This window comes from Onychostruthus taczanowskii, unplaced genomic scaffold, assembly GCF_017590055.1.
Source record: "Onychostruthus taczanowskii isolate IOZ18803 unplaced genomic scaffold, ASM1759005v1 scaffold10, whole genome shotgun sequence".
NCBI classification, from domain to species: domain Eukaryota; kingdom Metazoa; phylum Chordata; class Aves; order Passeriformes; family Passeridae; genus Onychostruthus; species Onychostruthus taczanowskii.
This window is the reverse complement of record NW_024496526.1, coordinates 16602888-16615097: the sequence shown is the minus strand read 5'-3', so window position 1 is coordinate 16615097 and position 12210 is coordinate 16602888. Positions and strand designations below refer to the sequence as shown.

The following is a 12210-nucleotide window of genomic DNA, read 5'->3' as shown; positions in this document are numbered from 1 at the left end:
TTTTCCCGATTTTCCTGATTTTACCCTGGAGAACTAAACCGTGCCTGGACGGGCTGGGCTGGGCTGGGCGAGGATCCGGAGCCGCTTTATTTGGGATTTTTGGTGCTTTCACAGCTTTTTCTGCCCGGTTTTGCGTCCAGGCGTGAGCGGTGCAGCTGTCTGGAGCAGGATCCCATCTTTTCTCCCTCATCCCGGATTTCTGTCGCTGTTCCCCCGCAGGTTCTGTACCGGGAGCAGCTGGGCTCGGGCACCCCCATCCCGGTCACTCCCGAGCTGGAGCGGGTCAGGCGCAACCAGGAGCACCTGAGCTCGGTACCGTGCCGGCGGCGGCTCCTTCAGCTGCCCGAAAAACTCTGCTCCTCTCCTCCTGCTGCTTAACCAACTCACAGACACGTCCCCACAAACACCACAAACACATCCCCACAAACACCACAAACGCATCCTCACAAACACCACAAATGCATCCCCACAAACACATCCTCATAAATGCATCCTCACAAACACATCCCCACAAACTCCACAAACATATCCTCACAAACACCACAAACACATCCTCACAAACACATCCCCATAAATACATCCTCACAAACACATCCTCATAAACACCACAAACACATCCCCACGAATGCATCCTCACAAACAATCCCCACAAACACATCCCCAGAAACTCCACAAATGCATTCCCACAAACACATCCTCATGAACAATCCTCACAAACAATCCTCACAAACACATCCTCACAAACAACCCCCACAATCCCCACAAACACATCCCCAGAAACTCCACAAGCACATCCACAGAAATACATCCCCACAAACTCCACAAATGCATCCCCACAACACATCCCCACAAACGAATTCCCACAAACTCCACAAATGCATCCCCACAAACATCCTCACAAAGACATCCTCACAAGCACCACAAACGCATCCCCATAAACACATCCTCATAAACACATCCCCACAAACACATCCCCACAAACGAATCCCCACAAACTCCACAAACACATCCTCACAAACACCACAAACACATCCTGACAAACACATCCCCATAAATGCATCCTCACAAACACCACAAGCACATCCCCACAAACACCAAAAACACATCCCCCTAAACACATCCTCATGAACACCACAAACTCCACAAGCACATCCCCACAAACTCCACAAACACATCCCCACAAACTCCACAAACACATCCCCACAAACTCCACAAACACATCCCCACAAACACCAAAAACACATCCCCACAAACTCCACAAACACATCCCCACAAACTCCACAAACACATCCCCACAAACACATCCCCACAAACACATCCTCATAATCAATCCTCTCTTCCTCACTGTGTTACTGACCTGGCACTTCTTCACTGATGGAATTATTCACAAATATTTACGTTGTTCGGAGTTATTTACAAATATCTGCGTTATTCTAAGTGTTTTTAACCGTTTTGTTCCCTGTTCCATCTTCCCTTTATTACGTGTGGTTTTTTTATATCTAAAATTCTTCGTGCGTTGTTTTAACCCCGGCAGAGGAGGGAGGGTGTGACTTCTGAGGAGGCTGCGCTGGGGCTTGGAAAGCTCCCGTTCCGCAGGAAAATTCGGGTTTGACGAGTGCTGATGGCTTTGGATGGTTTCTTGTTGCGCAGGTGTTGTACAAGGAGAGCGTGGGGACAGGGACCCCCACTCCTGTCACCCCCGAGATGGAGAGGGTCAAACGCAACCAGGAGATTTGCAGCTCGGTACTTTGCCAAGAGCAAAACTTCCCTTTAACTCTTTAAACCCAGAGCTGAAACCTTTTAACTCTTTCCAAGCCCTTTTTTAACCGTTTGGAGAAGGATTTGTCCCAAAATAACGCAGCTCAGAGCAGGGCTCGCTCCTCACTCGTGGCTTCCTCCGGTTGAAATGTTAACTCGATCTTGGTTTTAAGAGTGATTTTAATGTCGTGTTCTAATCCTAAACCCTCTCAAACCCCTCTCCTTTTCTCTGCAGTGCTGCCGTTCCTTTTCAAGCGGTTAATTGGGTTTTCTGCCGTGCTCTGCCCCTCGGGGGGGTTTGTGCTCCTCGGTGCAGTGCTTACCCCATTTATCAGCAGCAGCTCAAGCCAGGCTGCCAAACTACCCCTCTACTAAAACAGTGCCAGGAGCTGCTTAAAAACCTCCTGCGGACTGAATCCCAGGGGAAAAGCAGAGCTGTCACTGACCGTCCTTTCTCCGCTCCTCTCTGCCCCGCAGGTGTTGTACAAGGAGAACATAGGCAAAGCCACCCCCACGCCCGTCACCCCCGAGATGGAGAGAGTCAAGCGCAACCAGGAGATCATTAGCTCGGTACTTGCACGGGAAAAGTCCCTAAAAACCCGATTGCGGTGTTTAACCCGGCTGTGCTTGTTAACCCCTGAAATGCCTCTGCCCCGAGGCGCGCACAAACCGCACCGGCTTCTCTTCAACGCTGCCCCAGCCAGGGTTTTACTAGGAAAAAAAAAAAAAAATCCTTTTTTTGGGATGGATGGTGTTGTCCTGATTGAATTTTTTTAACCTTTCTTACTCCCCCTGTGCTTTGCCGCCGATGATTCCAGCCGGGGCCCGTTCCTGCATCCCAAATTAATCAATGGCAAAGCTCCAACTCCTCCTCCCGTGCCCCAGCCCTAACTCGGTGGGACGGCTCCAAAGCTCTTTGTTCTGCTTTTTGGGTGGTTTTTTTCCTTGTTTTTCTTTTCAATGACATTTGGGTACTCCCTTGTATCCTGTAGGTTTTGTACAAGGAAAATGTGGGGAAGGTGACCCCGACCCCCATCACCCCCGAGATGGAGAGAGTCAAACGCAATCAAGAGATCATTAGCTCGGTACCTTCCCAGAATTTTCTGGTTTCCTTTGTGCTTCAGCTTAATCAAGTAACAGCCTAACTCCCACTCAGTGCTGGTTTTCATTTAAAAACAGATGTACTTCTTTTTTTCTGCACATTAATTGCTCCTTCTAAACCCAAATTACTTCGGTGTTAACGGTGTGATCCAGAATTTTAGGCCTTTTTTACAGCTTTGTTTGTGAATTTGTGGGTTCTATCCAGAGCATCTCAGGAGTTCAGATCTCTTGGTGGGGATCAGGGAATGTTTGGGTTGGAAGGGACACAGAGCTCATTTCATTCCCTTACTAGCCCAGGTTTTCCAGGGATATTTAGGCTTCTCTCTGTGTTCAGTGTTTCACCTTTCATTGGATTTTCAGGTGGATTTGACTTCAGGGAAAAGCACCCATCCCTGACATCATTACTGGGGCAGTGTGGCAACAAAACTTCCACCTCCCTCCCAAAAACACCAGGAATTGCTTCAAATATAGATGTAAAAAAAGCAGATAAAGCATTTTTTACACAGCTTAGAGCCAGAGGCACTTCCTGAGCCCCTGGAGCCACCTGGATAGAGCCCTTAATCCCAAATAATCCCAGTTTTCCCCTCCCTGTTCCTCACCCCTCCCGGCAGCACTAAACGTTTGAGGTTTTGAACTCTGGTAACCAAGTAATAATTTTAGTTTTTTAAGGCTTTTTTTTGGGGCTGTTTAAGAGCCCGGCTCGCTGTTTGTCCCGCAGGTGTTGTACAAAGAGAACGTGGGGCAGGCGACCCCCACGCCCGTCACTCCCGAGATGGAGCGAGTCAAACGCAACCAGGAGCAGATTAGCTCGGTATTCCCGCAGGAAAAGCTTCCCAAACCTCCCACTGCAGTGCTTAACAACCAGAGGAGGGCACAGAGCTCTTCTGAATAACCTCACTCGGCCTGGTTTTATTTAACCCTCTAATTTTTTCTTTCATAAGTCACCTCTTAAGTACCGTAATTCTAAAGGATCTTTTTGTCATTTAACTTGTTAATACGATTTTCCTGACGTTTTTTTCCCCCCTTTCCTAATTTTAAAGGATTTTTTTGTTGTTTAACTTGTTAATACGATTTTTCCTTAATTTTTTTGTTTTTGTTTTTCCCCTCTCCTAACGGCTGGTGTTGAGTGAAACCCAGTAACACCCCAGGTGTGGAGTTCTGCCCTGTGACTGAGTTCCTTTGTGGTCTGTAGGTTGCATACAGGGAAGGTTTAGGGAAGGCCACTCCCAGCCCGCTCACTCCGGAGATGGAGAGAGTCAAGCGGAACCAAGAACAAATCAGCTCGGTACTGCAAGCACAGCCAAGCACCTTGTGCCAAAAATAACCATCCTCAGCCAAACTCCACCTAATTCAGCCTTATTTTCCCAGTTTTCCTTATTTTTGCCTATTTTCCCTTTGATCTTTTAATTCTTTATTTTTATTTTTACCTTTTGCCAATAACGTTTCAGCTGCTTTGTTTCCTGAGATCTTTTCCACTCTGCAGGGCTGAGTTTGCTTGAACTTTAACCCCAGTGCCAGGAAAAGCTGGAATTAAAGCTGGAATTCTTCCAGCCCAAGCTGTGTTTGTGCCCTGCAGGTGCTGTACAAGGAGCACATGGCCAAGGGAACCCCGACCCCGTTGACCCCAGAGATGGAGAGAGCCAAACGCAACCAGGAGAACATCAGCTCGGTGGGTGCAACACAGCAAAGGAACACTTCATCCCTGAAATCCTCACTCAGACAGGAGGGGTTTGGAAGGATACGGAATTCCTTAAAGCTTTCTGGTGCACTCAAGTATTTCTGCCATGAGTTGGGTTCTCTTAGGGGTTTTAAACAGTTAAATTTCAAATATTCTGTGACGTATAAAATTATGGTTCTTCAGTAAGAGTCACTTATAAAAAAATTTTAAAAATCTGGGACTGGCCCTTCTTTGGCAGCCTGGTGCTCCAGAGGTAACTCCTGTGCTCCTCCTCCCCTGGCAGGTCCTTTACTCTGACAGTTTCCGCAAGCAAGTCCAAGGAAAAGCCGCCTACGTCCTGGACACGCCGGAGATGCGGCGCGTGCGGGAGACCCAGAAACACATTTCCACTGTAAGAGCACTTCCAGAGGTGTCCTTCCCCTGGGAAGGGAGTTCAGGGTAAAAATAACCCTGCCTGGCAGCAAGGACGACGTGTCCTACCAGGTTTGGGTGGCCAAGGCTTTAATGCTAAAGCAAGTCTGGGATTAGGATTGGGGAAGCCAAAGTTCAGGAGCTGGAAATGCCCCTGAGGGAAGCAGGAATCGCAATCCTTTGGAATTGCAGGTGAAGTACCACGAGGACTTTGAGAAGAGCAAAGGGAGCTTCACGCCCGTGGTGACCGACCCCATCACGGAGCGCGTGAAGAAGAACATGCAGGACTTCAGTGACATCAGCTACAGGGGCATCCAGAGGAGGGTGGTGGAGATGGAGCGGAAACGCGTGGACCAGGACCAGGAGAACCTCACAGGTCAGGAGACCTGGGCACATCTGCTACAGGAGGGGTTTAGTTTAAGCTCAGCCACATCAATTCCAATTCATCATCACCTGGAGGTGTTCTTGTCCAAGTCCTTTTTTGGAAATACTCTTTCCCAACAGCTGTAAATGACCTATGACCTGCTGTCCCCACCTTGATAATGTCACACTGCATTTATGGTTCTTCTCTCTTGAGAAGAACTCCATCTCTATCCATTAGAGAAATACCCCGCTGTAGATTGATTGTAAAAAAGCCAAATTTGTGCTATAGAATTGAGAAACACTGATTTATAAAATAAGGGTGATATTTCAAAGAATTCCAGACTGCTTTGGGGTGCAGGGACATTAAAGCTCATCCAGTCCCACCCTGCCATGAGCAGGACACCTTCCACTATCCCAGGGTGCTCCAAGCCTCATCCAGCCTGGCCTCAGCCACTCCCAGGGCTGGGGAAGGCACAATTCCTGTCCTGCCAGGCTGTGCTGCTCGGCCTCTCCTCAGGAATTGTCCTTTTTCCTGCAGGGCTCCGGGTGTGGAGAACCAACCCCGGCTCCGTCTTCGACTACGACCCCGCCGAGGACAACATCCAGTCCCGGAGCCTGCACATGATCTCAGGTGTGTCCCAGGGGCTCCACGCGAAAAATGGGATTTGAACTCCTGCAGGGGTGGGGTCTGGGTGCCAAACAGAGCCGAGAGACCCCAAGGGACACAGGGGACAGAGGAGAATTTGGCTGTAGCTGCTCCTCACCAGCATAACTAATGGTCAAAAAGTACATTATTAATCTTCCTATCATAAAAGGATCCAACAGAGGTAAGAGGAGGATTGTTTATGTGATTCACAGCTGCCATGATACAAAGCTACCTGTGCTTCCTTTTGGAATTACTGAACAGGCTGTCCTCAGTGACCTTTTTTAAACTCCTGTCTGAGAGTAAAAATACCTGGATGGTAGAAAATCATGGGGATGGCCCAGTGCTGTGTCAGGAAGAAAATCACAGGATAATTAGAATAAAAATTCTAGAAGCAGCCAGGACTAAGGGGAAAGAGGCTGGAGAAAGGATAAAATACTGTGAATATTGAAGAGCAGAACTGCAGCATGGAATATTCAAAAAAGCACTGGGAAATCCCACTATGGAACTATAAAACTACACTGGGATCGTGGGATAGTTGAATTTACAAGGGCTGGGTTCTGTGAGGTCTGGGCTCTAGGGTTGGTAACTCTGAGAGCCTGAGGACTGGTGGCTCTGAGAGCCCCAGGGTGGTGACTCCAAGAGTCCCAGGAGTGATTACTGAGAGCCCCAGGGCTGGTGGCTCTGAGCCCTGGAGTTGGTGGCTCTGAGCGCCCCAGGGGTGGTGGCTCTGAGCGCCCCAGGGGTGGTGGCTCTGAGCGCCCCAGGGGTGGTGGCTCTGAGCGCCCCAGGGGTGGTGGCTCTGAGCGCCCCAGGGGTGGTGGCTCTGAGCGCCCCAGGGGTGGTGGCTCTGAGCGCCCCAGGGGTGGTGGCTCTGAGCGCCCCAGGGGTGGTGGCTCTGAGCGCCCCAGGGGTGGTGGCTCTGAGCGCCCCAGGGGTGGTGGCTCTGAGCGCCCCAGGGGTGGTGGCTCTGAGCGCCCCAGGGCTGGTGGCTCTGAGCCCCGGGGTTGGTGGCTCTGAGAGCACCAGGGCTGGTGGCTCTGAGCCCTGGAGTTGGTGGCTCTGAGCCCTGGAGTTGGTGGCTCTAAGCCCCAGGGTTGGTGGCTCTAAGCCCCAGGGGTGGTGGCTCTGAGCCCTGGGGTTGGTGGCTCTGAGCGCCCCAGGGGTGGTGGCTCTGAGCACTGGAGTTGGTGGCTCTGAGCCCTGGAGTTGGTGGCTCTGAGCGCCCCAGGGCTGGTGGCTCTGAGCCCTGGAGTTGGTGGCTCTGAGAGCCCCAGGGCTGGTGGCTCTGAGCCCCGGGGTGGTGGCTCTGAGCCCCGGGGTGGTGACATCCCTGCTGCCCCCAGTCCAGGCGCAGCGCCGCAGCCGGGAGCACTCGCGCTCCGCCAGCGCCCTGAGCATCAGCGGCGCGGCCGACGAGAAATCCGAGCCCTCGGACGGCACCGACCAGCGCCTGTCCTACTACAGCAACGGGGGCTTCTTCACCACCACGGCCACAGGTACAGCCACAGCCCACCGTGTGCAGCAATCCCCACAGCCAGGGAAAAACACATCTCCAAAATGCTGACTTGTGCACAAGCAACAGCTGTTAACGTGCATTTTAAACTGATTTTGACCTGTCCCAGTGGCCTGCCCCTGATCTTTATCCCAGCCAGCACCATCACAATCCCATAATCCCCACACAATGATCTTTATCCAGACCAGCTCCATCACAATCCCATAATAACCCCACACAACGATCCTTATCCCAACCAGCTCCATCACAATCCCATAATAAATAACCCCCACACAATGATCTCTGTCCAGATCAGCACCATCACAATCCCATAATAACCCCACACAATGATCCTTCTCCAGATCAGCTCCATCACAATCCCATAATAACAATGATCTTTCTCCATCCCATAATAACCCCACCCTCTCTTGCAGTGGGCTACAAGCAGGTCAAGACCATTGAGCTGCCACAGCAACGCTCGTCCTCGGTGGCCACGCAGCAAACCACGGTGTCCTCGGTGCCTTCCCACCCCTCCACTGCTGGGGTGAGTAACCCCGGGGGACCTGCAGGGGTCACAGCCACTAATTAATAATTAATTAACACTAATTCATAGAGTTAATCCAAGACTGAGTTGGTGACATTCCAGTCTGTGGGGCTGAAGCTCTGTATGAAACCAGGTGTGACAGGGACTTAAGTGGGACAGAGCCTTCCCTGTGCCTGGAAATTTGGAATTAGCACGTGGAAACCTGGAATTAGCACCTGGAAACCTGGAATGAGCATTTGGAAACTTGGAATTAGCACCTGGAAACCTGGAATGAGCTCTTCTTCCTACTCAACCCTTGAAAACTGAGGAGTGGGAGGAAGTGCTCATTCAGAGATTGCCTCTGGAGTAAAGGACAGTGGGAATGTGCCTCCAAAAACTGCTGGGAGGCAACAACTTCAAAGTGACACTTGACCTTGCTCAGGCTCAGTGTCACCAGCACACCCGGGGCTGTGGCACTCAGGGACCCAAGGGGCTCAGGAAGGGAGAAGAATCCACAGCAGGATTTGAAGGAGCAGCCAGACCCTGCCATGGCACCAGTTCCAGCCCCTGGGGTTTGACCATGTCCCTTGGTGTCCCTGAAGACATTCTGTCCCCTGTAAGGCTCTGACCATGTCCCTTCTGTCCCTTCTGTCAAGGGTTTGGGCCATGTCAGAGTGTGACCCTGTCCCTTCTGTCCCCTCTAAGGGTTTGGCCATGTCCCTTCTGTCCTGTGTCCCTGCAGATGTTCCAGGCCGTGTCAGGGTGTGACTACATCCCTTCTGTCCTATGTCAGGATATCACCATGTCCCTTTTTGTCCCACGGCCCTGCAGAAGACGTTCCAGGCCATGTTATGGTGTGACCGTGTCCCTTCTGTCCCTTGTGCCCCTTCAGAAGAGGTTCTGAGCCACGTCAGGGTGCGACCCTGTCCCTTGTGTCCCTTCAGAAGCCATTCCAGGCCATGTCAGGGTGTGACCATGTGCCCTGTAAGGCTCTGACCACGTCCCTTGCGTCCCTGCAGAAGACATTCCGGGCCATGTCAGGGTGTGACCATGTCCCTTGTGTCCCTTCAGAAGCCATTCCAGGCCATGTCAGGGCGTTACCGTATCCCCTGTGTCCCCTGTAAGGCTCTGACCCTGTCCCTTGTGTCCCTGCAGAAGACGTTCCGGGCCATGTACGACTACACGGCGGCGGACGCGGACGAGGTGTCCTTCAAGGACGGGGACACCATTGTCAACGTGCAGGCCATCGACGAGGGCTGGATGTACGGCACCGTGCAGAGAACCGGAAAGACGGGAATGCTGCCCGCCAACTACGTGGAGGCCGTGTGAGCCCAGCCTGCCCCGGGCTGGGACAGCTCCCTGGGGCTGGGACAGCTCCCCTGGGGATGGGACACCTCCCCCGAGGAATGGGACACCTTCCCCAGGGATGGGACACCTCCCCCGGAGCTGAGATACCTTGGAGGCCGTGTGAGCCCAGCCTGCCCCGGGCTGGGACAGCTCCCTGGGGCTGGGACAGCTCCCCTGGGGATGGGACACCATCCCCAGGGATGGGACACCTCCCCCAAGGGATGGGACACCTTCCCCGGGGATGGGACACCTTCCCCGGAGCTGAGACACCTTCCCCAGGGATGGGACACCTCCCCCGAGGATGGGACAGCTCCCCCGGGGATGGGACACCTCCCCCGGGGATGGGACACCTCCCCCGGGGCTGGGACACCTCCCCCGGGGATGGGACACCTCCCCCGAGGGATGGGACACCTCCCCCGGAGCTGAGACACCTTCCCCGGGGATGGGACACCTCCCCCAGGGATGGGACAGCTTCCCCAGGGATGGGACATCCTGGCCCCCTCAGCCAGCACAGAAATAAGTGCAGAGCAAAACCCACCGGGAATATTTCACACAACCTCCAAGCACACCCTGCCTTTCTCCCAGTGCCAAACACTCCCAGTTGCTGTCTGGAATGTCAAATGTTTCATCACACACAGACACATCATCTCCAAAATTCCATTGCCAAAGACTAACACACACATTATAGGATTCATTCTCCCACAAAGAGAATTTTTCTGGGCTGTTCTAAAACGTTTCAATCCCTTAATTTCCTTTTCCATTTAAGCTTTGTATTTCAACCCAATTTATTTGGGGAGGGAAAAGCAACCACCCCTCTCCTGCTTGCTGAGCTCTCGTGTTCTCCTGCAACTGTTCTGGGGGCAAAAGCTGTGATTTCTTGTAAATTAGTGATGAATAAAGCTGAGGTTTCTGCAGTATGGATGGATGGATGCTGTGGTGCTGGAAAAGGGAATTCACCCCACAAACTGTACTGAGGGAGGACCCAGATCTGGGGTTATTCCACACCTGAACATCAGTTTTTGCTTCATCTACTGCAGCACCTGGCAGCAGCCACTCCACAGGAAAGAAGGGAATGAAAATCCCTGGATATTGTGTCCCCCATAGAATAAATCCAAACTAACAGCAGGGGTTGTAGCATCACCCTTGAGGAATTCAGAGTCCAGAGGGAATTCCCAGCAGAGGCAGCCTGGAAGGGAAATGTCCTTCCCAAGGCAGGGTCCAGGACTGGCAGCACTGGGAGCTGGGATCAAAACCCTTTCCATGTGTCAGGAACATCCTTACCTGCCCAGGGAGTGGGATGGAAAGCTGAACTCTCCCAAGGAGGCAGATCTGGAACCAAAACAACTGCTGAGAAAAGCAAGAAAAGGCAGAGAGCTTCCCCTTGTAGCTCCAGGCTGTTAGTCCTGTCCCTTTTCTCCACGAGACACACACAGGGCAAAAAACATTCAAGAGTTTTGCAGAGCAGATCCCACCCTGTCCTTGAGAACCTGCTCCTGCCTTACACCAGCACTGGTGACATTCCAAGGCCCCTCCCAGCCTCGGGAATCCAAATCTGAGGGGAAGCTGAAGAGAGAAAGAGCCCAGAGGCCACCAAACCACGAGGACAAGACCAAGTCTGGGAACTATCATCAGCTCTTTTATTTGCCCACGTAAAAGTTGGAAAACCACCTGCAGCAGTTCCTTTCAATAAGCACCCATCTGGATAGCTACAGTACAATATATACAGATCAGAATTCCAGAGGGAAAACCTGGGAATTCTGGCTGAAGGTCTCCAAGAAGCAGCAATGCAGTCCATGCAATTAAAACTCCATAAATTACTACCCAACATCCGCTGTGAGTCTGTACACAATATACAAAGAGCTCTTGTCCAATCCATCATTTCCTCACGGAAAAAAAAAGTCTTCCCACAAGGAGAACTGCTGCCAGCAAAGGCCACGGGGCAAAGCCTGGGAGGCTTTGCAGAGTCTCTCTCCCGGACAAGCACATTTCCTCTGAGCTTGAGTCGTACAAAAATACATGGAAAAATAGATCCAGTACAAATCCCAGGCTCCTGCTGGAAGGAATGAAGCCAGCTCACCTCACACGTGCTGCCGGAGCTCCAGAGGGAGCAGCTGGGGCAGAGCTGGCAGCTGCAGCTCTCAGCCCACTCTCAGCAGGAGTTTGCAGCAGTAAGAACACTTTGGGTTTGAAAAAATAATTTAATTTCTCTGTTGGTTTGGTTTTTCACAGTCTCTGCTATTGCACAGCTTTGTCAGGTTTTCTTTCACGGCCCGAAAGAAAGATGCATAGCAATCCCATAGGAACACCTCTGCCAGGGAGGAAACAGCCCCACAGATTTGGGAGGGGGGGGAGGAACCAGCAAAAAATAAAGGCAAAAAAAGAAAAAGGGGAAAAAAAAGGAAAAAAAAAAGGGGGCGGAAAAAAAGGCGAGAAAAAAAAGGCAAAGTGAAAAGAAGGAAAAAAAAGAAAAAAAAAAAGGGGGCGGAAAAAAAGGCGAGAAAAAAGGCAAAGTGAAAAGAAGGGAAAAGAAAAAAAGGAAAAGGAGAAAAAAGGAAAGGAGGAGGAAAGGAGGAGGAAAGGAGGAGGAAAGGAGGAGAAAAGGAGGAGAAAAGGAGGAGAACAAAGGGGAAAAACTGAAAAAAAAGGAAAACAAGGAAAAAGAAAGGAAAAAGAAGGAAAAAGAAGGAAGAAAAAGGAAGAAAAAGGAAAAAAAAGGAAAAAAAAGGAAAAAAAGGAAAAAAGGGAAAAAAAGGAAAAAAAAAGAAAAAAAAAGGAAAAAAAGGGAAAAAAAAAAGGAAAAAAGAAAGGAAAAAAAAGGGGAAAAAAGGAGAAAAACAAAGGGGAAAAAAAAGGAAAAAAAACAAGGAAAAAAAAAGGAAAAAAAAAGGAAA

The 12210-nt window shown here is 51.0% G+C and overlaps 1 protein-coding gene across 25 annotated transcripts in view; it reads left to right on the top strand.

Annotated features, from left to right (window-relative positions):
- NEB (nebulin) overlaps positions 1-9572 on the top strand; it is a 92140-nt gene extending 82568 nt beyond the window's left edge. For 16 of the 25 annotated variants that reach the window (XM_041404991.1, XM_041404982.1, XM_041404964.1 and 13 more), the window contains 11 exons: positions 1651-1743; positions 2236-2328; positions 2751-2843; positions 3578-3670; positions 4436-4528; positions 4821-4928; positions 5141-5324; positions 5850-5942; positions 7301-7453; positions 7884-7993; positions 9128-9410. In XM_041404991.1, coding sequence (XP_041260925.1) covers positions 1651-1743; positions 2236-2328; positions 2751-2843; positions 3578-3670; positions 4436-4528; positions 4821-4928; positions 5141-5324; positions 5850-5942; positions 7301-7453; positions 7884-7993; positions 9128-9301 — 1287 coding nt within the window. In that variant the 3' untranslated portion in view covers positions 9302-9410. Of the gene's footprint in view, positions 1-219; positions 549-1650; positions 1744-2235; positions 2329-2750; positions 2844-3577; positions 3671-4435; positions 4529-4820; positions 4929-5140; positions 5325-5849; positions 5943-7300; positions 7454-7883; positions 7994-9127; positions 9411-9434 lie in introns of those variants that run through there. The other 9 variants (XM_041404930.1, XM_041404902.1, XM_041404866.1 and 6 more) reach the window with 6 other exon arrangements.
- Positions 9573-12210: the final 2638 nt, after the last annotated feature.